General features: G+C 46.0%; 1 protein-coding gene across 1 annotated transcript; it reads left to right on the top strand.

Moving 5' to 3' along the window:
* On the top strand, positions 1-27,845 carry CF1H1orf100 (chromosome F1 C1orf100 homolog). The gene is made up of 5 exons (XM_047840615.1): positions 1-77; positions 8,781-8,849; positions 14,590-14,685; positions 19,280-19,452; positions 27,693-27,845. Exons 2-5 carry the CDS (start codon positions 8,794-8,796, stop codon positions 27,806-27,808), a joined length of 441 nt encoding a protein of 146 aa, XP_047696571.1. The 5' UTR covers positions 1-77; positions 8,781-8,793; the 3' UTR covers positions 27,809-27,845.
* The last annotated feature ends 151 nt before the right edge of the window (positions 27,846-27,996 follow it).

Here is a 27,996-nt window from a genome sequence, read left to right as displayed (position 1 = left end):
GTGGCTGAAATAACCACTGTCCTCAGAAGACTGATTTTTAAGAACAAAGAGGACTCTACCCACTGGAGCCCAAGCAGGTAACACCGGTTCGGTCATTACTGCTGGAACATCTCTCTCCTCTTACTTAGTGCTTGTAGTACTAAATTGCCGATTGCATTTTGAATGTTCTGGAGACGAGCACTCACAGTTAAGCAAATTTTGTGGCAAACCATTCTGTAAAGCCAAGAATTCTTTTGGAAAGTGAATATTCATACCTCTCAGCCTTAAATTATTTGAGTAGATTTAGCTCAACATTTTTTTTTTTCTCTTAGAAACGAGGTACACCCATGTAAAGGCATCTGGCTCTCTGCAATACAAAAAGTACAAAGATTAAAAGGGTACCTGGGTGATTCTGTCAGTTAAGCCTCCGACTTCGGCTCAGGGCATGATCTCATGGTTCGTGGGTTCGAGTCCCACATCGGGCTCTGTGCTGACAGCTCAGAGCCTGGAGCCTGTTTCAGATTCTGTCTCCCTCTCTCTCTGCCCCTCCCCTGCTCATGCTCTCTCTCTCTCTCAAAAATAAATACACATTAACATTTTTTTTAAAAAAAACAAAAAGAACAAAGGTTAAAAACTGTTTACTAGATTAGCAGGTTATTGAGTTGACTGACTGATTGATTGGTTCTTTCATTCATTCATTCCAAAGTACGCACGGAGCACTTCCTTGGATGGGGAGTACTTTGCCAGTCAATGAGGCAGGAGAAGGACAAGGACAGTGGAGACAGTGGCTGCCAAAACAATACGGTCCCAACATCTAGGAACTTGCATTTCAGGTAGACAGGCCAGACCTTGTATGAAACTCATGTCTTGTGCTTTGCAGAATCTCTAGAGCCTTATCCGAGGCCTGGCACAAACTTTTTACTCATTCAATGTTCTCTTCAACAATAGAATGAATAGATGAATTCAGAAACCAATAAGCCAATGAAGACAGGCCTTAAAACCAAAATGCGTTATAGGATTAATTAAGGGCTCTGGGAGTCCAGAGGTGGGCAACGGACCATTTGGAACCCAGAAGAGAGAGGCCTTGGAGGATATGACACAGACCTTGAATAAGGCCAGGAAGGGTGGGTGGAACTTAGATTCAGAAGAAGAGAAGAAAAAGCATTGAGGCAGTAGAATTCAGAGTAGGATTGGGAGGCGGGGGTAGATGACCAATCTTCATGAACTGGGAAGACTGGCTTCTTGAGGAAACAGAAGAAGGAGGGGACTGTCCAGGCCATTCAGTGGCGGAAAGCCCTCTTCTCAATTCTTCTCACAATACACATGCTCAAAGGCAAGTGGTAGCAATTGTCCCCACTACACAGCCACCCTGCAATCAGCCAGGCCGCTGTCATACATCCGGCCAGGGTGGGTCACACCAGTTCTGAGCAAGCCCCCACCCCACGGCTTCTCTGCACTGTCAGATCACTAAGGAGTGGCTTTCCCCAGGGGCCCAACACCTTGAGTACCGATTCCACACCTCCAAGGAAAGGCGGGGGGGGGGGGGGGGGGGGGCTGGGCGAGGGTGGCGCGCAGGGCTCTTGGGTTTTAAAGTACATCTAGAAAACCAATTGTTGCTACTTATATACCAGTTTTTTGGTTTTTTGGTTTTTTTGTTTTTTTGTTTTTTATTTCTGGGACAGAGAGAGACAGAGCATGAACGGGGGAGGGGCAGAGAGAGAGGGAGACACAGAATCAGAAACAGGCTCCAGGCTCCGAGCCATCAGCCCAGAGCCTGACGCGGGGCTCGAACTCCCGGACCGCGAGATCGTGACCTGGCTGAAGTCGGACGCTTAACCGACTGCGCCACCCAGGCGCCCCTATATACCAGTTTAAATGCCACCCTCTGTTTCTCGAATTTTCCCAAAATTACGGATAAATAACATTAGAACCTTGGGACCCTGACTACTATTCTGCCTCTGCTTCTTCTTTGAACAGATTAATTAAGTGATAAAACTTGCTAGTTATTTGAGGTTCACAAGCTTATTAGACTCACCAGGCAGTTACTACTGGTTCCACTCAATCTCATACTGGGAGGATCTAACCTCTGATTTAACAAATATTATTTTTAGTCCTTCCTACCATAAAAAATTGATGTCACTTTAAAATTTTAAACCACAGAAAGCCCATCTACATGAGGAAAGCTTATCACATGCTTCCTATCAGGGAAAATGCTCAGGTTTTCTGAAGCAAAGGTGACATCTGTTCTTGGAGCCTTTTTCTTTAAAATGCTGAAAAATTCGGAGGCGGCGGGGGGGGGGGGGCACCTGGGTGGCTCAATCGGTTTAGCCTCCGACTTTGGCTCTGGTCATGATCTCACGGTTGGTGGGTTTGAACCCCACATCAGGCTCAGAGCCTGATGCCTGCTTCAGATTCTGTGTCTCCCTCTCTCTCTCTGCCCCTCCCCCATTCATGCTGTCTATCTCAAAAACAAACATTGAAAACATAATAAAATACTGAAAAAGAGTGTGGGTGGGGTGTGGGGACACAGCCACTCAACAACCTGAAAGGTAACTTGTCGAGGAAACTTGTCAAAGATTGTGTTTTAGAAGCTATGAAGCTTCAATTTTGTATCAACTTGTGTGAGGTTGTGATTAGTATCAGACTTGATCTCCTTCCAGCAGGTAAGTAACGAGAAAGCAGAACCACATGTCTCTTGCTAAATGCTTTTTCCTTAGTGCCTGGCACAGTGCCAAGCAAAGGTGGTTGATCAAGAAATATCTGTTGAGTGGATCAATGAGTCAGTGGCACTGTAGCAGGAGGAGAAGGGTTTCAGAGTCAAACAGATTTGGCTTTTTTTTTTTCCTTTTCTTGTTTATTGGCCATGTAACCTTCAACGTGAAATTTAACATCTACTAGAAATTCAGGATAATGAAGGAAAACTCTCAGGACTCCTGAGAGGATTGAGTGAAACAGCATATGTGACAACTGTCTGGTGGATAATGAGCGTCAGCCCAGGATGAGGCCCTTCCCATCGTTTCCCACAGAGGGTGGCTACTCTTTTTCAAAATTGTGTTGGCTATTTTAGTTCCCTTGCATTTCCAAATAAGCTTTAGAATAAACTCATCTATATTCTCCAAAAACTCCTACTGGGTAGTTTGACCAGATCCAATTTGGGCAGATTGTCATCTTTACTATGTTGAGTCTCCCAAACCATGAACATAGTATATCTCTCAGGTCTTTGATTTCTTCCATCAATTCTGTAGCCTTCAGCATACAGAGTCTGTGCATGTCTTGTTAGATTTGTGCGTAATGTTTCTCCTTTTTTCTTTTGAGCTATTATAAATAGTTGTGTTTTAAATTTTGGGCTCCAATTTTTTATTTAAAGTATAGAAATATAATTATGTGTGTTGACCTTGTATCCTATGATCTTGTTAAAAACGTTATTTGTTTTGGGGCGCCTGGGCGGCTCAGTTGTCTGGACTTATCATCCAACTCTTGATTTCAGTCCAGGTCATGATCTCACAGTGGGGAGATCGAGCCCCCGTGTCAGGCTCAGTGTGGAGCATGGAGCCTGCTTGGGATTCTCTTTCCCTCTCTCTCTCTCTGCCCCTCTTCCAGCTCATGTGCACTCTCTCTCTCTCTCAAAATAAATAAATAAGCTTATTTATTTATTCATAGGCTCCTTGGGATTTTCTACATAAACTATTATATCATTTGTAAATAGGGACAGTTTTCTTCCTTTCCATCTATATGCCTTATATGTCTTGCCCTGGCCTTATTGTACTGTGTAGGACTGCCTGCATTATGTGGAATAGGAGTGATAAGAGTGACATCCTTGCTTTATTTCTGATTTTAGGAAGAAACCAGTCTTTCTCCATTACGCATGATGTTAGCTGTAAATTTCTATAGATGTTCCTCATCTGGTTGAAAAACTTCCCTCATGGTTGGCTAAGAAATGTGACCATAAATGGATAGGTTTTATCAGATTTTTGACTGTTATATTATTTAACAGAATTCCGATTTGATCCATAATATATTCTGTAATACCAGAAAGTTGCCGAAAACGTTGACAAGGTAAGTCTCATACCTTTGTCCCTAACTCAGTATGTTGAACATTAACGTTGAGGCAGTTTGTTGCAACGTTGCGTCTTTTAGTCATGTACCTTAGTTCACCTTCTGAACATCAGAATGATAAAAAATTCTATTTTTAAGCTTTCATTTCTGTGCCCTGGGAGTCTAACCGCGGTGGTTTATGTGCCGGTATTAATTAATTGGAAGTGGTTGCAATTCTCCTAAATAAGAGCCATGAAGTTGCCCAAATCTTATCTCATTCTTAGGAATGTACCTTAAGGAATAAGTTTCCTAGAATCAAAATATATTTATATTCAGCAAGATCAAAATGGCCAGTACTATGGGACTGGGTTTCATAAATTCCGGCATATTCGGTTACTCAATAAATATTTATGAAATGTCCACCCTGTGCCAATTTTTATCTTTGGCCCTAGGGATACAGCAGTGGGGATAAGAGACAAACTTCCCTGTCTTCATGGAGACTACTTTCCGATGGGGAGACAGACCTAAATCAGATACATATGTAAACATGTAGTACAGCAGGTGGTGATGAGCATTTTGGAGAAAAATAAAACATAGAACAGGGAGGAGTCCAGGCGTGGGAGAGGAATGGGGTACTATTTTAAATAAAGTGATCATTGGACCTCACCAAACAACATAAAGGAAACTTAAACATTAGAATTAAGAATACTCTGTAGCAATGTGGAAAAATGTCATGATACCTCATTAAGTGAAAAGCAGAGAATATAAAATAGGAGATCTGCTGTGGTTTCGAGTATTTAAGTATGTACATATATAATGTATATAAAACATAAAAAATGAAAATAGTTTGTGGATAATTTTCATATTATTTTACAGCATTATTCACTTTGAGCATAATTACGCCTGCAGTTTAAAACAAGAAAAATGTTGGGGCGCCTGGGTGGCGCAGTCGGTTAAGCGTCCGACTTCAGCCAGGTCACGATCTCGCGGTCCGTGAGTTTGAGCCCCGCGTCGGGCTCTGGGCTGATGGCTCGGAGCCTGGAGCCTGTCTCCGATTCTGTGTCTCCCTCTCTCTCTCTGCCCCTCCCCTGTTCATGCTCTGTCTCTCTCTGTCCCAAAAATAAATAAACATTGAAAAAAAAAATTTAAAAAAAAATTTAAAACAAGAAAAATGTTTAAGGTTCCCTAAGGCTAATTCAAAATGGAATGGAACGTATGTATGGGGATCCAGCTAGAACTCACCTTTGCCCCGGAAGGATTTTATTTGGGGCACCTCTGAGGAAGAATCTTCTATTCAAGCGACCAACAAAGAGTCTGTATTTTAAATTTTTTTTTTTTTCTTCAACGTGTTTATTTATTTTTGAGACAGAGAGAGACAGAGCATGAACGGGGGAGGGGCAGAGAGAGAGGGAGACACAGAATCGGAAACAGGCTCCAGGCTCTGAGCCATCAGCCCAGAGGCTCCAGGCTACGAGCCATCAGCCCAGAGCCTGACGCGGGGCTCGAACTCACGGACCGTGAGATCGTGACCTGGCTGAAGTTGGACGCTTAACCGACTGCGCCACCCAGGCGCCCCAAGAGTCTGTATTTTAAAGGAGATGAAAGTTCCATTGTCCAGGGTGCCGAGAACAGTGGTTGCACAGTGTTGGCTGCGAGTATGGAAGTGATGGCAAGCTTAACATGCGTGCGTAATCATCTCCTTCAGATTTGGCATGTGAATCTATTTTTCACGATCGACTAAAATAAAACGAACTGACACGTCTTACTGGAAACTACATTCTCTTATTTGTTCCAGAGATGACAAGTAATCACACAAGATGTGACTTGGTAGCCTGTATATGTGGTAGCAACCGTTCTCTAGGGATGCAGAAGGACAGGTTGCAACCATTGCCAGACAATGTCTTCCGATGATTCTGAGAGCTCAGATTCCGTGTGGGCTGTTCGTGTGTTCCTCCGAAAATGTTTTTTGTGGCCCGGCCAAAGCATGGCAGCCCAGGACTGGTTTATTCCCTCCGGTGTTGATTCAGAATTCCTAGGCACTGAGCAATCACTCTATCCTCAAAAGGCAGACGCGGTGTTGTCTTAGTGAAGCGCAAATGTCCTGAATATCTTCCATTCTTCTCTCCGGCATGTCACGTCTGGTGAAGGAAAATCCCAGCAGTCACAAAGCTTTCCGAGTTCAAGCAGGAGCTCAGTGGTGTTTACTCGGATTTTCTCTTTTGTTCTTTCTACTTCTTGGGTGTTTTTTTCTTTTTTCTTTTTTTTTTAATAATCACACTAGCACTAAAAGAAAAACACAGATTACATAATGAGCAGACTCCACTGGATACAAACTATTCTAATATAATCTTGCCTGAAAATGTTCAAGCTGCTTGAAAAATACATTCAGAGGCGAAATAACGCAACTAGCTGGCCTGTGAATGGTCCGTGGACTAGTTTTGACTAGAAAAGGGAAGAAGGAGGCACCACACACTTGCTTTCCAACCGATCTCCTAACCAAAGAAGGTTACTGCTTCTTTGGGGCTGTCCCGCTTTTGTTGTGGCTGATGGTCTGGGCGCTCTGTGGTTTTTGCGATGTAGCATAGTAGTCAAATGTTTCTGGAACCAAATGGATTCCCATCCTGGTTGCTCAGTGTCCTTGTACAACTTATTTCCCAGTACTTTTTTTTTTTTTTTGGTCCATAAAATAGCAGGTTTCATGTCACCTGACACATAGTACACACCCATACATAGAAACTCATATTTCTCTGTTCGCAAAGGTGCTGTTTTGTGTACAGAACACACACACACACACACACACACACACACACACACACATGCATTATTGCCTCCCTTAACCCTCCAGATAGGTATTGTAATCATCAAAACACAGAGCAGCTGCTTTAGTCTGTTCCGACCGCTGTAAAGAATTCCCGTGGCCTGGGTGGTCTACAAGCACCAGAAATGTATTCCTCACACTTTTAGAGGCTGGAAGGCCGAGATCTGAGCGCCAGCCTGGTGGGGATTCTGCTGAGACCCCTCTTCCGGGTTGCAGGCTGCCGACTTCCTGTTGTGTCCTCACGAGACAGAAGAGAGCAAGTGAGCCCTCTGCGGTCTGCACCAGTTCCATTCGTGGGGTCCCCGCCCTCTTTCCTTCTCAAAGGCCCCGCCTCCAAACACCACCGCTTTGGGATCAGGGTTTCACACGTGAATTTAAGGAGCTCAGGGGTAGGGGACACACACACCCCGTCCCCTGCGGGGAGACGACTTTCCCCATTTCTTCCAGCCACGTGGGTGCTGGTCGGACATTCCACTGCTATGCTATTCTTTACCCTGTTTATGCAGACACAGGCCCAGCGGTCTGCGCATACGCATAATACAAACACACGGTACAGAATTGGTGAGGTACCCGAACGGTAAACTAAAAAAGTAAGGCTTTCTCCCACGTCTGTCTCCCAGGCACTCCGTTTCTCTTCCCATCGTGGACTGTTTCTCAACAGAATACTCATGTGTAGTGGTTTTCCGCTGAAAGTCTTCCTCTACGGGAGATAATCAGCTGCAATGCGAAGTGTAGACTAGAAACAATCTAGATTGTATGTTTACGTCTAGGAAAAAGAAAGAGTTCGATGTCGATGGTGAGGCCCTTAAAAAATCATCAGAAGGACAATGAGAAGCAGACTCTGGGGAAGGCCTCCAGGAAGCTTCTTGAACGCCTCCACAACACTGACCCAACATGGGAGCAGCTACCTGTGCCCTACTCAGGAAGCTGCTTCCAGAACCTACTCCCAAAGCCACCAGCACGGCCACTGTGGTGCTTGCTCCATACTCCTAAAGATGGTATTTGAACCCCAGAATGTGGCCTCAGTCACTGTCTTCGATGCACTTGCTTCATGACACCCAGTGCTGGAGACCAGCCCCTGCCTTGTGCTGTAGACACTCACCACACGCGGCTTCATGAGCAGCAGGAAATGGCCTCTGCCTCATTTCTGCCTTCCAGATCTCAGTCCGGTCTGTCGGATTTGGAGGAGTCGAAATCCTATCCAGAGTTCTAGGTTCCAGGGAGTCTGGACATGTAATGCAAAGCCCATGAGCCAGTGCGGTGGGAAGGCACCTAAGAAGGGTGGGAACAGACACTAAAGACCCAACTGGCACAGTAGTTTCTTTTTTTTTTTTTTTCTTTTAGGGTGAATTCCTGCTGACCTCTGTGGCTCAAGTTTCGCAGATTGTTGTGTTAATCCTCAGATCAATTTTCTAGGTGTGCAAAATGGTTCGTTGCTGATCTAGTTGCATTTCAGGGATGGGAGAGGCAGAGAATGTCATGCTGCTCTGCCATCTTAGCCCCTCCCCCCCCTTTTTTTCTTTTAGAGAGAGAGAGAGAGAGAGCAGGCATGAGCCAGGGAGCAGAGGGAGAGAGAGAGAATCTTAAGTAGGCTCCTCAGCATAGAGCCCATCACAGGGTTCAATCCCACATCGTGAGATCATGACATGAGCTGAAATCAAGAGTTGGACACTCAACCGACTGAGGCACCCAGGCACGCCCATATCGGCTTGTGCTTTCCACTTTTTTTCCCCCTTTACTAGTTTCTTTCCTTCCCTAAGTGGTCTACAAGAAGCCATGGATAGTCTCCTTACTCTTCAATTTTCTTACTGTTATTTCTTTCCAGACAGACTTTGTGGCACTAGACAGCTGTCACATGGAAGTGGACTGTGTGTCTAGTGTATATGCGATATAGTACATAGTGTGTATACATTTGCAATATAAACCTTCACTCTGTAATGTTTTTTAGACTCCTATCCACCATGGCTGCCATCCGGCTTCGAGAATTTATTGACTGCCACCCAGTGATCCTATCTAGGTAATGTTCTTCCAGACGTAGACGCCATCCAGAGCTGTGGTGAGGCAGACAGACACCTGGCCTGGGGTGGGGGGTGGGGGGTAGATTTGCTCACCGGGTGCTCTGTGATTGAGAGGTAATAGCTGCCAGAGGTTCCAATGACATTTCTTTGAGTTTGGGGAAAGGTGTAAAAAACAAACAAAAAGAAATTCCACACTGATGGCAAAATCCAAGCAAACAGGCAACTCCAAACACCCAGAAGATTGGAAGGATATTGGTTTTTGCTTGGGAAGGGCTTCAACAAGAAGGATGAGGAACCTCAGCCTAAATTTTAGCGGGGGCCCCTTTAGTCTGCTCAGGATCAAACAAACCACTTCCTACTTCTGCCATATGGGAAGTTGAAACAAAGTAGGATTTTCACTCTTCCTCCAAGTTCCAGCCTTAGACGGGCCAAGACTAACAAGCCCTAGACATGTGTTCTTGGGCTAAAGTCATCTTGCTGAGAGATATTGGGTAATAATCTATAGACTCTAACCCAGCCTCCCTTTACCACTGGCCGTGGGGTCTGGAGAGGCTCAGAGGCTATGACAATGGGTAAGACACTCACACGGTAAGCGACTTTGAGGTCAGCCTCTTTGGCTTCGTGGTTTTGAGTGAGGCCTGTGTTTATTTTAGTATCTAGTTATTTTTGACAATGTTTAGTCAACAAAGATAAGTCCTTTCGCTTCCAGAAATTACCGAAGGAGGGATGGGGAAAGGATGCTTTGTTCCTACAGTCCTCTTTCAGAGAAAGGACAGAGTCTACCCTTCTCTCCCAGAAGCCCACACGATGAGGAACTGGAGGAAATGGGGTTCCAGTATTTCTTGATTTCTGCCTCCCCACAACCCTTTGGTCTTTCGGAATGTGTTTGAGATCTGTCTTGCCCGCTGTTGAGTTATTTAACTGTGGGTCATCTCCTGGGCAAAATGGAAACAAAGCTCCCTTAGCTGCTGCTAAGGAACTCAGTGGGACTGAGGCAGGGCCATCGGGCCTGGCCTAAACCAGCTCACAGGGAGCCTGAGGGTTTGGGTGAAACAGTGCAGCAGGCACAGGGTCCATGAAATTCTAAGGTGGGGCTGGATTCAGTTGTCTGCGCTCATCCCTCAAAGCCTCCACGACGAGGCACACCACCGGAACTAGGCTGGGGCCCCAGCCTCCCCGCCATACTCACTGTGAGGCCCTTGTCTACGCCTTTCCTGAATCTGCAACAGGAGGGGGTCCAATCCACCAGTAGGTTCCTCAGTTGTACCTCCAGGACGTACCTCCAATGGGAATGCGGCCTGTCCCCACTGTCTTTTCTTCATGGAAAAATGGAATCACACACGGGCGGGGGCACCTGATAAATATTCAGTGGTTCACCAGTCATAGTGACCACACAGCTCTCACGAGAGTTATACCAGGTGTAAATGCCACCTGTGGCCATTCCCAAGCTACAGGCCTGCCTCTCAGGCTGGGCTGAGGGTTGAGTTGGTTTGCAGAGCATCAGATGCTCCTGAAAAGACGGTTTTAGGCGGATAAGTGCAGTGTGGTGTGGAAGAAAAAAGAGGTGGAATTTGTGTCAGATATAAGTGGATTTTTTTTGATGTTTATTTATTTATTTTTGAGAGACAGAGAGAGAGAGAGAGAGAGAGAGAGAGAGCATAAGTGGGGGAGGGGCAGAGAGAGAGAGGGAGACACAGAATGTGAAGCAGGCTTCAAGCCCCGAGCTGTCAGCGCAGAGCCCGACGCGGGGCTGGAACTCACAAACTGTGAGATCATGACCCGAGCTGAAGTCGGACGCTTAACCGACAGAGCCACTCGGGTGCCCCAAGAGTGGATTTTTAAAACACTGGCTGAAGTGGTCTCTGGGAGATCAAGAGGCAGCTGGAGGGGTCAGCTCATCCCGCCCGGAGTCATGGTAACACCTACCCCAGATCACCAAGTATGTCCACAATGTCCCGTTGACTCACGGAGCCACACGGAGCCATAGCTGATCAGTTCCGCCCCCCCTACTTTACTGATACCTGATGCCCCCCTCTTCCTGGAGGGGATAGTGAGTCTGGAAGATAGCTGAGCGGGTACGGCCATCTCCCAACCTCTGCACCAACCAGCTCGTGTCCTTACTAAGTGACTCATTCCCTAGAGCCTGCTCCTCCCTGACACAGCACTTACTCATCGTGTATGATAGGTTAGTGCCCGAGTGTGGTTTTCCTGCCAGATCGTGAACTCTTGGGTAGAAGAGAATGTTTAATGTCACTGTCTCCCTGTCCCCTGCACACGGCGGACACCTCCGAGCCTGCAAAGAGGGCTTGTTTCCTTGAACCAAGGACAGCTTCCAGCTAACACGGCCGTGTCTGTTTCTTCCCCTGTGCCTTCGGTGCACGGCATTGACTTCCTGCCTGCCCGTGAGAGAATCACAGAGTTCATATAAAAATAGCACTAGATTCTTCTGAAAGCCAGCCATCCTGCACACCGAGAGATGACTCTGGGTGCAACGTGGAGCTCAGAGAACGGGTTTGATCCTTGGCTCTGGCATTTACCAGCCGGGTGATCTTTGGAGGGCCCAGTTGACCTCTCTGAACCTCGGTCCCCTGTTGTTCATAATGTTTACCTGGCAAGGTGACTAGGGATTAGATGCGATCACCCATGTAAAGGAGCCTCATAAAGCCTGAGGCCCAGCACAGACATAACAGAGGACTGCAGGGCCACCTCAGGTCACGGGGCCAGGCTCTTGAGGGACGAACACGCCTGACCTCCCCTGTGCATATCGGATTCCGTCTGAGGCTAAGCCCAGGTTTCTGCTCCGGCTACACACACTCTCGTCTGCACAGACCACATCACCTCAAAGAGCCAAGCTTTGAGGGGCTGGCAAAAAACGTGTGGGGGAATCGGTCAAAGCAGGAGTCTGGAGGAGGAGGAGAAGGGGTCTTAGAAGCCAACCTTCCCACAACTCATTCCGGAATCTTAGAAGCCAAGTCAATCGACGGGTCTGAGCAGAGCCCAGGCAGGGGTCCGCGGCCAGGTCTGGAGAGACCGCGCTGCTTCCCCCACTCACGCACCCAGCCCCGCCAGGAGAGGCCAGCTCCTGACTGACAGGCCAGGTTACGTACGCTTTGCCCCTCATTAACCTCTCGACTGGGATCTTCCTCTTCTGGAAGGTGAAGTCAGGCCACGTGGGGAGCTGGGCCTGTGATCTGGTGCTGGCAGAGAAGGGCTTCTCCATCCTCAAAACAGCTTTTACAGACGGCTTCTACGGAGCAGTGCTTAGGTCACTCGCCTGTATTCAGCAGGCGTTTGTTACAAGCATGCTTGTGAGAATCCACGGTCAAAACTTGGCCTACTGAAAACGGCACAGCAGCTGTGAGAGACCAGTGTGGCTTCGGAACCCCGGCTGGATTGCTCACAGACTGCAACAGGGCGCTAGGGGGATCTTTCCAAGGGAGTGCTTCAGCCACGGGACGGGTGCCCAAGAAAGTCCCAGGCTCTCAGAAATGTCATTTGTTCCCTATGATTGTGCCAGTTCCTCTCCTTTCTTATGACTTAATCCCTGCTCGTATTTACTCTTTGGGGCTCAGTCACTTTATCCGAGCCACTGGGCAGGCCCGGACAGCCTGTGGTTTTTCTGAAAAGTCAGAGTTCCCGGAGGCCCTGTTTGCATAGACAGACAGACCCGCCCTGTTCACAGCACTTGCCTTTCTCACTGGTTAGACAGCGAGGTCCCCGCTGGCCCCCCGCACACTCCACTTTGATCCCAACTCTGGCCTCATCTTGGCTTCTGAAATTCCCCTCGCCTCGAATGTCTTCCCCATCCTGTTTGCTTGCCCAAATCCTGGACATCCGTCCCTCAACCATGACCCCACTGACCCTTTATTCAGATCACCATTTCAGCACATAAAGAGCAAAGGGACGCCTGGGTGGCTCAGTTGGTTACATGTCCAATTCTTGATTTCGGCTCAGGTCGTGATCTCACAGTTTGTGAGTTCAAGCCCCACGTCGGGCTCTGGGCTGACAGCGCGGAGTCTGCTTGGGATTCTCTCTCTCTCCCTTTTTCTTTGCCCCTCCCCGGACCTCTCAAAATACATAAACTTTAAAACAACAACAACAAAAAAGAGCATTATGAGGACAAGTCAGCTCCTAGATCTGTATCTAAGAACCCTCAGTGTGCAGGCACGTTGTGTGAATTCAGTAAGTGCTGGTTGGACTGCGGACACGGTTCAGATTTCCATTCATCACCCAACACGTGTTTGGTGAGCTATTTCGTGCAAAACTATGTACTGTTTTCTACCAAGTCTTCCCTTAGAACTCTGAAATAGCATCGTCTGAGAGCTCAGAACCTGTGGAAGTCCCCAAACACCTACATATCACAAACTCTCCCCACGATGGTCACCTGCCTGTGTCCCCTCCCTCTCCAGAGGAGTGGCAGCCTTCTTCCTTATGCTTGAAGCCATAAGGCAAGCCTGTCCTTGTATTGGACGCCTCCCTCCCAGCCTCAACCCTTTCTCCCACGGTGTCCCCTGTCCTCTCCAGCCACCTTCCCCAACACATAGCTCAGGTTTTTCAGTGTCCCACATAAATGACGACACCTGCCTCCTGGCCAGTCTCTGTACTTCAGTCAGACTCCTCACCTTCATTGTCCACACAGCCACTGGCAAAGATCTTTCTAAAATAAAAATTGCACTATGTCATTAATCTTCTTTTTAAAAATGCTACCAAGATTCCCTGCCCCCTAGTGAGTGGTTCCCAACCTCTCGGACACAACGCCCCCTTTATGCCTAACATAATCCAACTACACGTAATTCTGAAATGGCAACATAATGCAGTGACCATAATCTAAAAGGAAAAGTAATTGGTTATAAAGTAAGACGTCTTTCAAAACTTTTTTTTTTTTTAGTTTATTTTTTGAGAGAGAGAGAGAAAGCAGGGGAGGGGTGGGGAGGGGCAAAGAGAGAGAGAGAATCCCAAGCAGGCTCCACACTGTCAGCGCAGAGCCCGATGTGGGGCTCGATTCCACAAACCATGAGATCGTGACTTGAGCCGAAATCAAGAGTCGGGTACTTGAACTGAGCCACTCAGGCACCCCAAAATAAGATGTCTTTCAAACGGTAGGGTCTGGATATCCCGGCACCCTTGCCTCACCTCGCCTTGGTTCAGCTGTACACGCCCACCCACCCCTGCTCAACTTCACACCCCAAAAGCACTTCCTCCCCCCCACCGATTTGTGCTTCAAAATGTCTTTACAACCCAGCCCTCCCTGGCAAAGCTAAGTCACCTCCTCCAGCCCACAAGTGCCCTGTGCTTTGGCCATCATAGAGCCTATTCATTTCTTGCCCCATACACTTAATTGCCACAGCTTTTAAAAAATCTAAAATACTTGGGCAAGTTTGTGAACCTACCAAAAGAAGGGAAGAAAATAGTATAAGAAGCCCCCACGTAACCATTCTCTCATTTCAACAATGATCAACATTTGCCCCCACTGATTTTAAATGGCCTCTTATTTCTTTTTCTGATAGTTTGAACCTAATACCTGACACATCAAATACTTCCTTATGACTCTTGAGAAGGAAATCCTGAAAAATGGATAACAGAAGACAGTCCTATCAAGAAATTCGAAAGGTTTCCAGAGCTCTGTGCCAGAAACCGGAAGCAAAGACTACATGTATTTTTTATTATACCACAGCTGGCATTCTGCTGTAAAGAACTAATTGCTTTTTTTTTTTATCACCCTTTTATTTTCTCCACTAGTGTATTCATCGCTCATCAAGGAAAGGACATCCAAGGATATTACCCCGGGCAGCTGGCAAGAGTCCACTTTGATTCTAGTGCGAAGAGACCTCCCAGGTGAGGAGACCTTCCTAAATCTTAGGTTTCAAAAATTCCATTAAAGTTAGAATGATAAAATGAAAAAAAAAAGGGGGGAGATGATAATTTGTAGTCATAATAATGATAACAATAATAATATTATTTAATGGCTAAAAAAAAAAAAGCTTGGAACAAAATACACCAAACTTAACAATGACGTTTTATGACTGGTTAAGATCATTGGTATTTGTATTTTATTTTTCATCTTTCTCTCTGTTTTCCAGATTTTTCTCTAAAGAACATATATTACTTTTATAATCAACAATAAATATAGAATGTTACTAAATCATCAAAGAAATGTAAGAAACACCAAGAGTTTAGAGTTTCAACTTGTTCAAAAAACTTACCCTCCTGAGAGTTTCCCTCTCAGTAAAATTGTGAATTTGGTTTCTGTCTTTCCAAATGTGATTTTAACAAAAAGAAAAGGAAAAAACAAAGAACAGTCACTTGGGCGTTATTTAAGTTTATTTATTTATTTATTTATTTATTTATTTAGAGAGTGCAGGAAGGGCAGAGAGAGAAGGAGAGAGACAGAATCCCAAGCAAGCTTCGCCTACCAGGGCAGAGCCCAATATGGGGCTCAATGCAGGACTCGATGCGGGACTCACGTCATATAATTGCACATTTTTCTTACTCATGATGAGAACTTTTAAAGTCTACCATTTTAGGACCTTTCAAATACACAATACAATATTATTACCTATAATCACCATGCAGTACATTACACTTCTAGAATTTATTTATCTGGAAGTTCGTACATTTTGACCTCCTTCACCCATTTTCCCCATCCCCCCAAGTCTACCTCTGGCAGCCACCAATCTGTTCTCTTTTTCTTTTTTTTTTTTTTTCAATGTTTATTTATTTTTGGGACAGAGAGAGACAGAGCATGAACGGGGGAGGGGCAGAGAGAGAGGGAGACACAGAATCGGAAACAGGCTCCAGGCTCCGAGCCATCAGCCCAGAGCCCGATGCGGGGCTTGAACTCCCGGACCGCGAGATCGTGACCTGGCTGAAGTCGGACGCTTAACCGACTGCGCCACCCAGGCGCCCCTGTTCTCTTTTTCTATGTGTTTGGTTTTTGTGTATTCCACATATAAGTGAGATCATACGGTCCTTGTTTTTATCTGATCTTTTTTCACGTATATATATACATATATGAGAAAAACATATATATATGTATGTATGTATACAACAACATCTTCTCTATCCATTCATCCATCAATGAACACTTAGATTGTTTCTATGTCTTGGCCATTGCAAATGATGCTGCAATGAACATGGAGATACAGATATCTGAGACAGGGATTTCACTTTCTTTGGATGTGTACCCAGAAGGGGAATTCCTGGTAGTCCCTAACTTTTGGAGGAACCTCCATACTGTTCACAATGGCTGCACCAGTTTGCAGTCCTACAACAGAGCACGAAGATTCCCGTTTCTCCACCTCCTCGCCAACACTTCTTATCTCTTGCCTTTTTGATACTAGCCATTCTAACAGGTGGGAGGTGACAGCTCACTGTGGTTTCAGTTTGCATTTCCCTGATGGTTAGTGATGGGGAGCATTCTTCATGAGTCTGTTTGGCATCCATACGTCTTCTTTGGAAAAAAAATGTCTGTTCTGATTCTCTGCCCATTTTTTAGTCAGACGGGTTTTTTGGGTTTTTGGTTTGTTTGTTTGTTTGTTTGTTTGTTTTACTATTGACTTGTAGGAGTTATTTGTGTATTTTGGCCATTAACCCCTTATCAGATATATGATTGGCAAATATTTATCCTATTCCACAGGTTGCCTTTTTTTTTTGTTGCTCTCCTTCACTGTGCAAAAGCTTTTTAGTTTGATGTAGTCCCGTTTATTTGTGTTTTTGTTGCCTTTACTTTTGGTGTCAAATCCAAAAACTCATTGCTAAGCTTGATGTTAAGGAATTTACTCCTTATTGTTTTCTTCTAGGAGTTTTATGGTTTCAGGTCTTACCTTCAAGTCTTTAACTAATTTTGAGTTGCTTTTTGTGTATAAGATAATTCATCTTTTGCATGTTGCATTTTTTCCAACACCACTTACTAAAGAGACTGTCCTCTCCCCATGGTATATTTTGGGGATTTTTTTTTTTTTGTCTAAACCAATTGACCACATAGATGTGGGTTTATTTCTGTGCTCACTATACTGTTCTGTTGATATATGTAACATATGTGTCTTTTTTATGACTATATCATACTGCTTTAATTGCTATAGCTTTATAATATAATTTGAAACCAGGAAGCATGATGTCTCCATGTTGTTTCTCTTTCTCAAGATTGCTTTAGATATTTGGACTCTTTTGTGGGATTTTTAGGATTTTAGAATTCTTTGTTCTAGTCCTGTGAAAGAATGCCTTTGGAATTTTTATTTTATTTATTTATTTAATTTTTTATTTTTTTCAAAAGAGAGAGTAAGAGGCAGAGGGAGAGAGAGAGAGAATCCCAAGCCGGCTCCGTGCCCGTGCAAAGCCCGACACAGGGCTCGATCCCATGAGCCCAGGATCACGACCTGAGCCGAAACCAAGAGTCAGACTCTCAACTGACTTGAGCCATCCACATGCCCCTACCTTTGGAATTTTTATAGGAATTGCATAAAATGTGTAGATGGATTTGGATAGTATGACATTTTAACAATATTAATTCTTCCAATCCATGGACACAGAATATCTTCCCATTTATTTGTGTTTTCTTCCATTTCTTTCATCAGTGTCTTAACGGTTTTCAATGTGTAGGTCTTTAACCTCCTTGGTTAAATGTACTCCTATTTATTGTTTTTGATGCAATTGTAAATAGGATTGTTGTCTTAATTTCTCTGTCCGATAGTTTATTGTTAGTGTATAGAAATGCAATACATTTTTCTACATTGATTTCATATCCTGAAACGTCACTGAACTCCTTCATTAGTTCTAACATTTTTTTGGTGGAGTCTTTACAGTTTTCTATATATTGATCATGCTATCTGCAAATAGAGACAGTTTTACTTCTGACTTTCCTATTTGGATACCTTTTATTTCTTTTCCTTGCCTAATTGCTCTGGTTGGGACTTCCAATATATGTTAAATAAAAGTAGTGAGAGTGGACATCCTTGTCTTACCCCTGATCTTAGGAAAAAGCTTACAGCTTTCTAACTTGGAATATGAGATTAGCTGTGGGCTTTCATATATAGTCTTTATTATGCTGAAATATGTTCCCTTTATACCCACATTATCATTAATGGATGTTGAATTTTGTCACATTCTTTTCCGCATCTATTGAGATGATGGTATGATTATTATCTTTCAATTTTTTAATGTTTTATTCATTTTTGTGAGAGAGGGGGGGATGCAGAGAGAGATGGGGAGACAGGATCCAAAGCAGGCTCTGCACTGACAGCAGACAGCCCGATGTGGGGCTCAAATCCATGAGTTGCAAGATCATGACCCAAGTTGAAGTTGGATGCCCAACCGACTGAGCCCCCCAAGGCGCCCCTCCTTCAATTTGTTAAGGTGGCATATTATGTTGATTGATTTGCAGATGTTGAACCATCCTTGTAGTCCTGGAGTAAATCCCACTTGGTCATGGTGTGCGATCCTTTTAATGCGTTGTTGAATTCAGTTTGCTGATATTTTGATGATTGAAACTTTGTTTTGTATAACAGTTTTCCTGAGATAATTCCCACACCATAGAGCTCATCCATTTAAAGTGTTCAATTCAACTGAAACCTTTGTTTAAACTTAATTATTTATTGTGGGCTTTCTTCCATCTCAAAATTTATAATTCCACAGCACCACTTTTAATGGCGGTATGATATTCCTGTACATGTCTGTATCATTTTCTAAATAATCCCTCTTTTTTCACATGAAGATTGTTTCCATTCTTTTATTATCATAAAATACTTCGGTGAACATTCTTCGAGCTATGTCTTTGGTGACACCCCTAATTTCCGGAGTTGGCTGTGACAAAGCATATGCACATTTTAAAGATATTAATACTCACCACCAAAGTGTTCTCAAGCAAGCCGCACCAGTGAGTGTAAACTCCCACACGTGTATGGAGAGATTTCACCATTAAATTTTGATTCTTCTTTACTTTTACTTTCAGAGGGGACTTATCTGAGTGGAGGGACAGGAAGGTTATAACTGATTTCAGGTTCATCCAACACCAACTTGCACCATAGTGGTTAGTCTGGTCAGAAGACAGTGTTGGTTCCTGGAGGGAACCAAACATCCATAGGGAAGAAAATTACGACGGGAAAGGGCCTTGGGGAGATGTGGAGTACAGGAGATAGCCAGAGTACAGGAAGTAGCCACACTTGAGCAGACCCAGTGGAGGTTTCAATGCAGGTCATCTTCTGGAACCTGTGGTTGAGGAGGAGGAGGGATGCTACCATGGGGGAACAAGGGACTGGGATCCTCGAGCCACCTGCTGAAAACCCCACTGTGCTGGCCTTGGCGCCATGGAGTCTTACCAATAGTATCTTTGTAGCCTCCTGGCTGCTTCCAGAGAGTGGATTTCAGCTGATGAGAACGTTGGACTGCTTTTCTTCTACTGGGTGCTCAGCAAGCTGTTTCTATTTTCATTTAGACCTCTCATAGACTTGACAATTCCACCCAAGAGAAAAAGCCAGTATCAGCCTCAATTAGACCAACAAACTCTCATTCGATACATTTGTTTTCGAAGACATTCAAGGCCCGCTGAACCATGGTATAAAGAAACCACCTACCAAAGGGACTATTCTCTGCCATTTTACAAGATTGGTAAGTCAGGTCAACTGCTCTTCCTCTCTGAGATCACACTTGCCTCCGATGAGCCTCTTTCATGGGCTTGTAGCCATCAGGGACGTGTCTGGGACCAATCAAGTTGGGGACAGTGTGTGTGTGTGTGTGTGTGTGTGTGTGTGTGTCGAGGTGCAGGAAGAAGAATTTAGAGGCTGGCCCAAGGGCTGTTTCCGCCTCTCCTTTTTTCCAGCTCGCTATAGAATTCAAGGATAAAAATGCAGAAATGTCAGGGTGGCTCAGTTGGTTAAGCATCTGACTTTGGCTCAGGTCCTGATCACGTGGCTCATGAGTTCAGGGCTCTGCGCGGATAGTACAAAGCCTGCTTGGGATTCTGTCTCTCCTTCGCTCTGCCCCTCCCCGACTTGTGCGTGCACGTGCGCTCTCTCTCAAAATAAATAAACAAACTTAATAAAAAAGAGAAGAAAATGCACAAATGTCCTTGCTAGGAGGCAGGCTCAAGTGTGACTGCTTCTTACCGAGCCTCTCGTCACTCAACAAATTCCTTGTGGTGCCTAACTATATTGAGGAAATTTTTTTCTTTTCTCCCTTTTTTTTTTAAATGTTTTATTTATCTTTGGGAGAAAGGGCATCAGTAGGGGAGGGGCAATGGGGGGGGCGTGGACAGAGGATCTGAAGCAGTCTCCACACTGACAGCAGTGAGCCTGATGTGGGGCTTGAACTCACGTACTGCGAGATCATGACCTGAGCTGAAGTTGGACGTTTACCTGCCTGAACCACCCAGAGGCCCCCTTGTTCTCCCATTTTAAATGACTTTATGACAATTTGACATTTGGAGGCATGTTTCAAAAATTCTAAGTTCCCTGTACATTGCAACATGTGTGGCTATGAAGGGCCAAGCCCTCCCCCAGGTGTGGGCCGGGGGTACACACGTGGATGCCAGTGTAGACGTTACTTGTATTCCTGTCCTCACGGATGCCTTGAATTTTAGTGAGGGGAAGGAGCCGCGGCGTTGACAGGCTTTGTAAGTGAGTTAACCCCACTGTTTCTGGAGCTCTTACCCTGTGGCAGGAACATATTTTGTCCTCGCAACAGCACTCTTAGGTAAGTGCTATTATTTTCCCCATTTTCCAAGAAGGGGGGATCGAGTTTCTGAGACAGTTAATGACCCCGATCACCAGGCAGCAGGTAGGAGGGGCAGAGCTCAGACCCAGGCCATTTGAGACATAGCATCCAGGCAGAGGCCAAGCTCTGTGCTTGACCTGTAACCCATATGGCCTCTGTCACAGCTGGGTGTCACCCGCACTACTGTTTATCTAATAGTTTTCTTTAAAGTGAGTCACTTTCTTCTTGCTTGAGAAAGAGTGAGAAACCGAGCAGGAGGATGGCGGAGGGAGCGGCTGGGGGTGAGGAGGGCCCACCCTTCCTCCTGTTCTCCCCTGAGAAGAGTGGCTAGGCCAGGGATGGGGCTCAGGTCCCAGGGGAAGAGCAAACACCAGCAGCCAGGAGGGTGGGAGTCAGGCCCAGGCGATTCATCTCTAGACAGTGGAGCCGTGGAGGGGCGGGGGGCGCAGTAGATGAGGCCGACAGGCCGCATGTGGGCAGGAGGCATCTGGCATAATAGGTTCCCAGGGGTGCGAAGCTGGGTTCTGGGAGGTGGGAGACGGGTGGAGGCTGAGCAGGGCGGGAGATGAGGGGAGAGGGAGGCTGGGGGCTGAGATGAGCTCTAGGGAAGGAGGTGCCAGGAGGGAGTGTGGGACGGTAGAAGTTGGGGCCCCACAGGGGGCCCCGGGATGGTTGTATTAACGGAAGCCAGGGTGGGTATGGGTGCATATCAGGGCTGAGGATGAGGCCTGAGGGGGGACGGGAGCCACCAGGGGCTGAGTAGCGGGAGAGAAGAGGTGGTCAGGAGAACCAGCTAAGCGGCTTGCCCTTTCGAGAACGTTTGAGTCTGAAGTCAGCTTCCTTAGCAGGGGGTAATCCAGGTGGGCCTTGGGTTACCAAAGTGGTAATAGACAAGACCTTCTTTCCAATTCCTCTGCTTCAAGAGAATCCGGTGAGACAGAAAGACACAAAAGGTTTTCTCCCCTGCTTGTTTTAGACAATTCTTAATTCTTTCCGCCCTATGGAACCAGGGGAGTGTTTAGTGACGCAGTTGAGTATTTACCAGGTTCTGTGTCCCTAACACCGTGCCAGGTGCCATGGGAGGAGGTGAGCGCCAAGCCCAGGCTCTGACCTCAGCCACAGGGCGTTCCCAATCGAATCAGGAAGGTGAAGTGACAACCAGCCTGCCAGAGAATGACTAAGCAACTAGCTGAGTGGGAGCTGGAAGGTGGGGTCTAGAACATGCTAGGCCCTGATAGATGAGATTCCAGGCAGAGGGAACAGGGGCCCCCAGACAGGGACACCGCAGCCGGGACGTGGTGGGGGGATGGTGAGGCTCGTGGAAGGTGGGAGAGCAGGGAGGACTCCAGCCAGGAGGACTCAGGCCCCAGGGCCACTGCGTGCCCGCATGCCCTGACTCTTCAGTGTTGGGCAAGACGCTCAGCTTCTCTGAACACAACTTCTCGGAAGTCTGTAGTTTAAAATTTTTTTTTTTAACGTTTTATTTATTTTTGAGACAGGGAGAGACAGAGCATGAGCAGGGGAGGGGCAGAGAGAGAGCGAGACACAGAATCTGAAACAGGCTCCAGGCTCTGAGCTGTCAGCACAGAGCCGATGCGGGGCTCGAACTCACGGACCGCAAGATCATGACCTGAGCCGAAGTCAGCCGCTTAACCGACTGAGCCACCCAGGCGCCCCATTGGAAGTCTGTAGTTTAGCATAGCTGTTAGGATTTAAAATGTCTGTCATGGGCCCAGAACTGTGCTGAATGATACACACACACACACACACACACACGTGTATACACTCGTGGTTGCAATGAGTCATAGCCCCCGTGATGTAGCTATTATTATTTACTCCACATAGCAGAAGAGAAAACCGAGCCTTACAGACTTTAAGAAACTCACTCCATCCAGCAGCTGGTGGGTCATCGATCCGGGCCCTCCAGAGAATGAATGGAGGGAGGCTTCACAGGAAATGGGAAGAAGATTCAGGTGGTGCAGCATTTGGAGTGAGGAAGGACACCATCAAGAGAGAACTCACGAGAACTCACGAGGCATGAAAGCTCGTTGCACAGCCGCCCGCTCCGACCGCAGGGATTGTTGGTGCCTCTGATGGAAATCATGGTTTTCGGCCAGAGACGTGTCAAGCTGGGATCCGTAGGCAACTGAAAATGAGGTGCTGGAAAGTCCAGCAGGCAGCATTAGACAAGGAACAGGGGTGGACAGCCCCCTACCCAGTGAGGGTTGAAGCCTGACCCATTCAAGAGATAATTCCTGTCGAAATAGTCACTGACCCGCTGAGCGAGTGTGTATGAGTTATCTATCGTGGAGGAACGTCTCACTCCAGAACCTAGTGGTTTATCAGATAAATGATCATGATTTTCACCTTTTAGATGGGCAGTTCTGGCTCAGGGTTTCTCTCTCAAGGAATCAGTCACCTGCAGTGAGCGGGGCATCATCTGAAGGCTTGACTGGGGCCGGAGGGAGGGTCTGCCTCCAAGGTGGCTCATTCACATGGTCGTCACTCACATGCTGGCTCATGACTGGGGCCTCCGTGCCTTTCCAGGTGGGTCTCCTCACACCAGTGCCAAATGTCCCGAGGGCACGGCAGTTAGCTCCCCCAACCTAGAATGGGCAATCTGGGATGAAGGGGGAGACGGTAATGCCTTTTCTGACCCGGGGGCAGAAGCCACACACTGCCACTTCTGAATGGTCCTCCTGAGGCAGTGTGCAAGGATTACATAAGGCACGGGTACCACGGGGTGAGAATTACCGGGGTCCGCTTTGGAAGCTGGCAAGGGTGCATTGACTGAGCACCCTTTATGAACCAGCCACGGTGCTGTCTGTGGGGGCTACAGTGACCTGGATAGACAGGACACCTGCTTTCATGGAGCTGACATTCTTGGGAGCCTACAGAGCATAACCAAGCACGCTTTGTCAACATTATAGACTGCGGTGGTGCTATCAGGGAAACAGGCAGGGTGATAAGTGAACTCAAGGGAGTTTGCTTTGAATAGCACAGTCAGGGAAAACCTCTATGCAATTTTAGCTGAGCCCTGGAACACGGGAATGAGTCACGTTAGAGAGCGTTTCAGGAGAAAGGAACAAACGGCGAGTCCAAAAGCTTGAAAGCAGGAAAGGCCTAGGCTTGTTTGAGGAACAGAAAGGAACCCAGTGTAGCGGGTGTGTGGTCAGGGAGGGCGCCTGGATTCGAACCTCAAAACAAAGACCTGGAAGGGTTCGAGCGGAGGAGTGACCGATCATTCGTATTTTTAAAAGATCAACTCTAGCTGCTGCTAAGACCCTGTTTGGAGAGGGACAAGAGGTAGGGTGGTGGTTGACCCGCGAGGAAGCTATTTGCCTGCTTAGAACGGAGACAGTGGGGCTTGGACCAGCAGGGAAAATGAAAAAGGATGAATGGATTCCAGAGATATTTTGGAGGTGACATCAGTTGGACTCAGTGACTTGCTGTGAGAGCGTTTTCATTCATTCATCTGTGTTCTTCCAGTAAATGATTGGAGAGCCTATTTGTATGCCAGGCAGTGTGCAAGGTTTTGGCGATACAGTGTCAAACAAAAATAGACACAACGTTTCTACATGCAGGAAGCTTCAACCGGAACCGGGATAGAAATAAGCATGCCATTTCACCTGGCATAAATGCGATAGAGCAGAATTTATGTGGTGCTATAGGAGCGCTTAATGGGTTTCCCTGAGGAAATGATGAGCGAGAAGTTCACTAAGCGAGGAGTAGGGGAAGAGCTTCACAGTGAGCACAGAGTGTGCAAAGGCCCTGTGGTAGGAACACAACATGTTTGAGAAACTTAAAAAAAAAAAAAATGTGCTAAAGCACAGAGATCAGGAAGGGTGGAGCAGGATGTAACTAGAGATTTAAAGACAGGAACAAGGAGAGGGTATACAGGCCATTTTCAGCTCTGGCACCTCTAGCCTGAGATAAATGGCAAATCACTAAAAAGTTTTAAGGAGGGTGGAGACGCCATGATTAAAAGTACATTGTGAAAATGAGAAGGAAAGGGGGGCCGGGTGGGGAGTCGGGTGAGGCAGGGATTGAATATGCTGAGCCAGGAGCACCCCCGCCCGCCGCCCCCAGCAGTGGTTAGGCTAAAGGTTCTCACCCTCAGTGACATCACTTTTCGCAAGCCAGATGCCCAGGAGATACCCATACCAATTAAATCAGATCTCCTGGTGCAGGGGTGGGGTGGGGCGGGGTGGGGTGGTCCCAGGCATCAGTAATTTAAAAACCTCCCCAGATTGGTCCCCCATGTGGCCAAGTTTGGGAACCAGTGGTTTAGGCAGGTGATGACAGCTGGTAACAGTAAAGAGAATTGGATGGATTTGCGGGGTGCTTAGGGGGCGATTATTTTGTGAACAACCATCAGGGCGACAGGGGGGTCTTCAAGAGACCTAACAGAGAGAGGTCACAAATCTGAGCACTGAGAGAGACCACAGCAGGCACTGAATCGAGGATTTTTTTTTTTAATTTTTTTTTCAACGTTTATTTATTTTTTGGGGGACAGAGAGAGACAGAGCATGAACGGGGGAGGGGCAGAAAGAGAGGGAGACACAGAATCGGAAACAGGCTCCAGGCTCTAAGCCATCAGCCCAGAGCCTGACGCGGGGCTCGAACTCACGGACCGCGAGATCGTGACCTGAGCTGAAGTCGGACGCTTAACCGACTGCGCCACCCAGGCGCCCCATGAGGGTTTGTTTAAATCAAGAAACTGTACTCCTTGAAGGAGTCTTTGGGGGAAGGGCTTCTCAGAGAATAAGATCGATATAAAGTGGTTTACGAAGACGTGGGTTTTTTGTTTTTGTTTTTGTTTCTAATCTTAACCATTTAACCCGTCTTGGTGATCAGATTTTAAGGGCCGGACATATGCCTAGATTAGCACTGACTCACATTTCACTGTCGGGTTCTCATTTCCTCTTTGGGCATTGTTGAAAAACGGATTAAATATAGATTGTGATAGATCACCTCTCAAGAAGTTCTTCCTCAGTAACAAATTCATTCTCAGCACATTCTCAGGGGTTCGTTAATTTTTTTAGGAAACATTGATTAAGCACGGACTCTGTGCAAGACACAGTGTAAGATGGACAGACTCTATTGTCAGAGAACCTAGAGCCTGCGAATATGAGACGGCCCCTCACACAAAATTTGCCCATGTATTACCCTGGCACCAAATAATTAAAAGAACTCATCCTCTGAAAATAAAATATCTGCTCTTCGTAGCGGTGTGACCCTTAGACTCCCTGACTTTCCAATTTCTCGTCTGTAAAAAGGATAATAATAGTATCTACCTAACAGAACAGAGATAACCATATAAGGAACTTAGCATTGTGCTTGTATGTAATATTAATAGGCCTTCAAAAAATATTAGTTATTATATTATCGATCAAAGAATAAACACAGCCATAATAAATGTTTGTAAACAGACAAACAAAAAACCCTAATGCAATGGGATTGTGTTTTTTTCTGGGATCAAGTTCTAAAACCAGTGCCTCAAGTAGTTATCATGTATAATCGAAGTTATCCTTGGAAATCTCTTAAACTGTTCCAAGTGATACTATCAAATGATACTAAATTATTACAGTAGTTGGAATAAATGGGATTCAGGAAGTTGGTTAAATTGTCTCCATAGTTCTCACTTAACTCGTTTTATTTTTCGATGACGACTTTGGAAGAAGTCACCCCCAAAAATCCACATGAACAAGAGTTTCACTTTATCAAATGGTAAGGAAGTCCCCCAAATCATTTCACATGTCCTTTCCACAGTAGTCCCACCCCCAAATCTGCATAGCGTATTTCGGGCTTGATAGCATCCACTGTCTGTGGGCATGTTGACTCGGTGAAGCCCCAAAAGTTTGTTGCACGTTCTGGGAACGTTTATTGTCCAGTGGATCCAGTCGAATGAGTGCGTCATTCAGCTCCATGGCTGGTGAGGGATTCTTCACGCTCCTAAACCACTTAGACACAGTGTAACCCTCAAGAAGGTCAGAGTTGCTATTTTAACCCCATAAGCCTTGGGAAGTTGAATGGTTACTTAGTTCAGACAGGTACACACTATTCAATTAGATTTCAAGAATCCTCCAGGGATGGCATTTCGAGTCATACTCCTGGGTTCAATGAAATATTATCCATTCTTAATACCAAGAAATGTTTGTGTCTTTCAATGCTGTCGAAGTAAGTGTGGAAGGTGTAATGGAGCAGTGAAGAGGTCAGGGCCTTGGGGGCCAGGTATTCCTGGGTCAAGTCCCCTCACTATCCTATAAACTTGGGCACGTTCATGAATCTCTTTGAGTTGGTGACCCCATCAGTGGGCATCTGAGGATTACCGTGGATATTAAGGTAAGTAACACAGTGCACGGCACTACACGTAATACTGCTGCCTTACGATGCTATCGCCATAATGCCGTGCTCTTTGGTTCACCCAGTGTGGATGCGATGGCTGATGCATTTATCCCCAAGCCCTCCGCGAACCCTCAGCTCCAGACAAGCAGAACTGTTAGTGATTGTAGATAAGAGGGTATAAAGTACAGTAACTCCAGTGGGGGTAAATTGAGGGATGGTACCAACTGAAGTTTGATACAAACACACAGAGTGGCCCGTTTCCAGTGTGGGGTTTATAGGGGTTGGGGGTCTACAATTAGGATGTCAAAATGCAAGCGTATATGACTGATTTAATTTTATTTACATGTGGGCATAACTCAGTGAGGTGCCTCTTGATCACAGAATGAAACGCAGAAATAACCTTTTGACTAAGTCCTGTTCCCCCACATCTTTCACATATATCCCTTTCTCTTCAATCCCTCAAATTATTTTATTGCATACAATTGTTGTGGACACTATTTTGGGGCACTTGGTTGGCTCAGTCGGTTGAGTGTCTGACTTCGGCTCAGGTCATGATCTCACAGTTCGTGAGTTAGAGCCCCACATTTGGCTCTGTGCTGACAGCTCGGAGCCTGGAGCCTGTTTCGGATTCTGTGTCCCCCTCTCTCTCTGCCCCTCCCCCCCACCTCTTTCTTCCTCTCAAAAATGAAGAAACATTAAAAAAATTAAACAAAATTGTTGTTGACACTATTTTAAAATTTAGGAGTGAACCGCCTTAAAATAAATCATTGATTTGTTTTAAATTCCAGATTGGAACAAGAAATTAGCCACAGTTTCATCGAACCCTAGACCACTCGATTCTCTGCCAGAGCTCTACTGTTGTCAAGAGGCAGTTGTGAATGAAAACCGCTTAAGTTGTAAATAACCATGGCATTCAAACAAAACAACATTTGGAGTTCTTAGGTGACTCTTTTAGATTAAAATAATAACAGGACTACTGTTGATTGAAGTGTGTATCTGGGTGGCTACAATCCTGAAATATTCACATGCGGCAAAGTTTTTTCAGATTGAGGCGATCAACCAACCTAAGGGCAGGGGATCAAGAGTCAAGTT

This window comes from Prionailurus viverrinus, chromosome F1 (genome assembly GCF_022837055.1).
Source record: "Prionailurus viverrinus isolate Anna chromosome F1, UM_Priviv_1.0, whole genome shotgun sequence".
NCBI classification, from domain to species: domain Eukaryota; kingdom Metazoa; phylum Chordata; class Mammalia; order Carnivora; family Felidae; genus Prionailurus; species Prionailurus viverrinus.
This window is presented reverse-complemented; position numbering and strand designations above follow the sequence as displayed.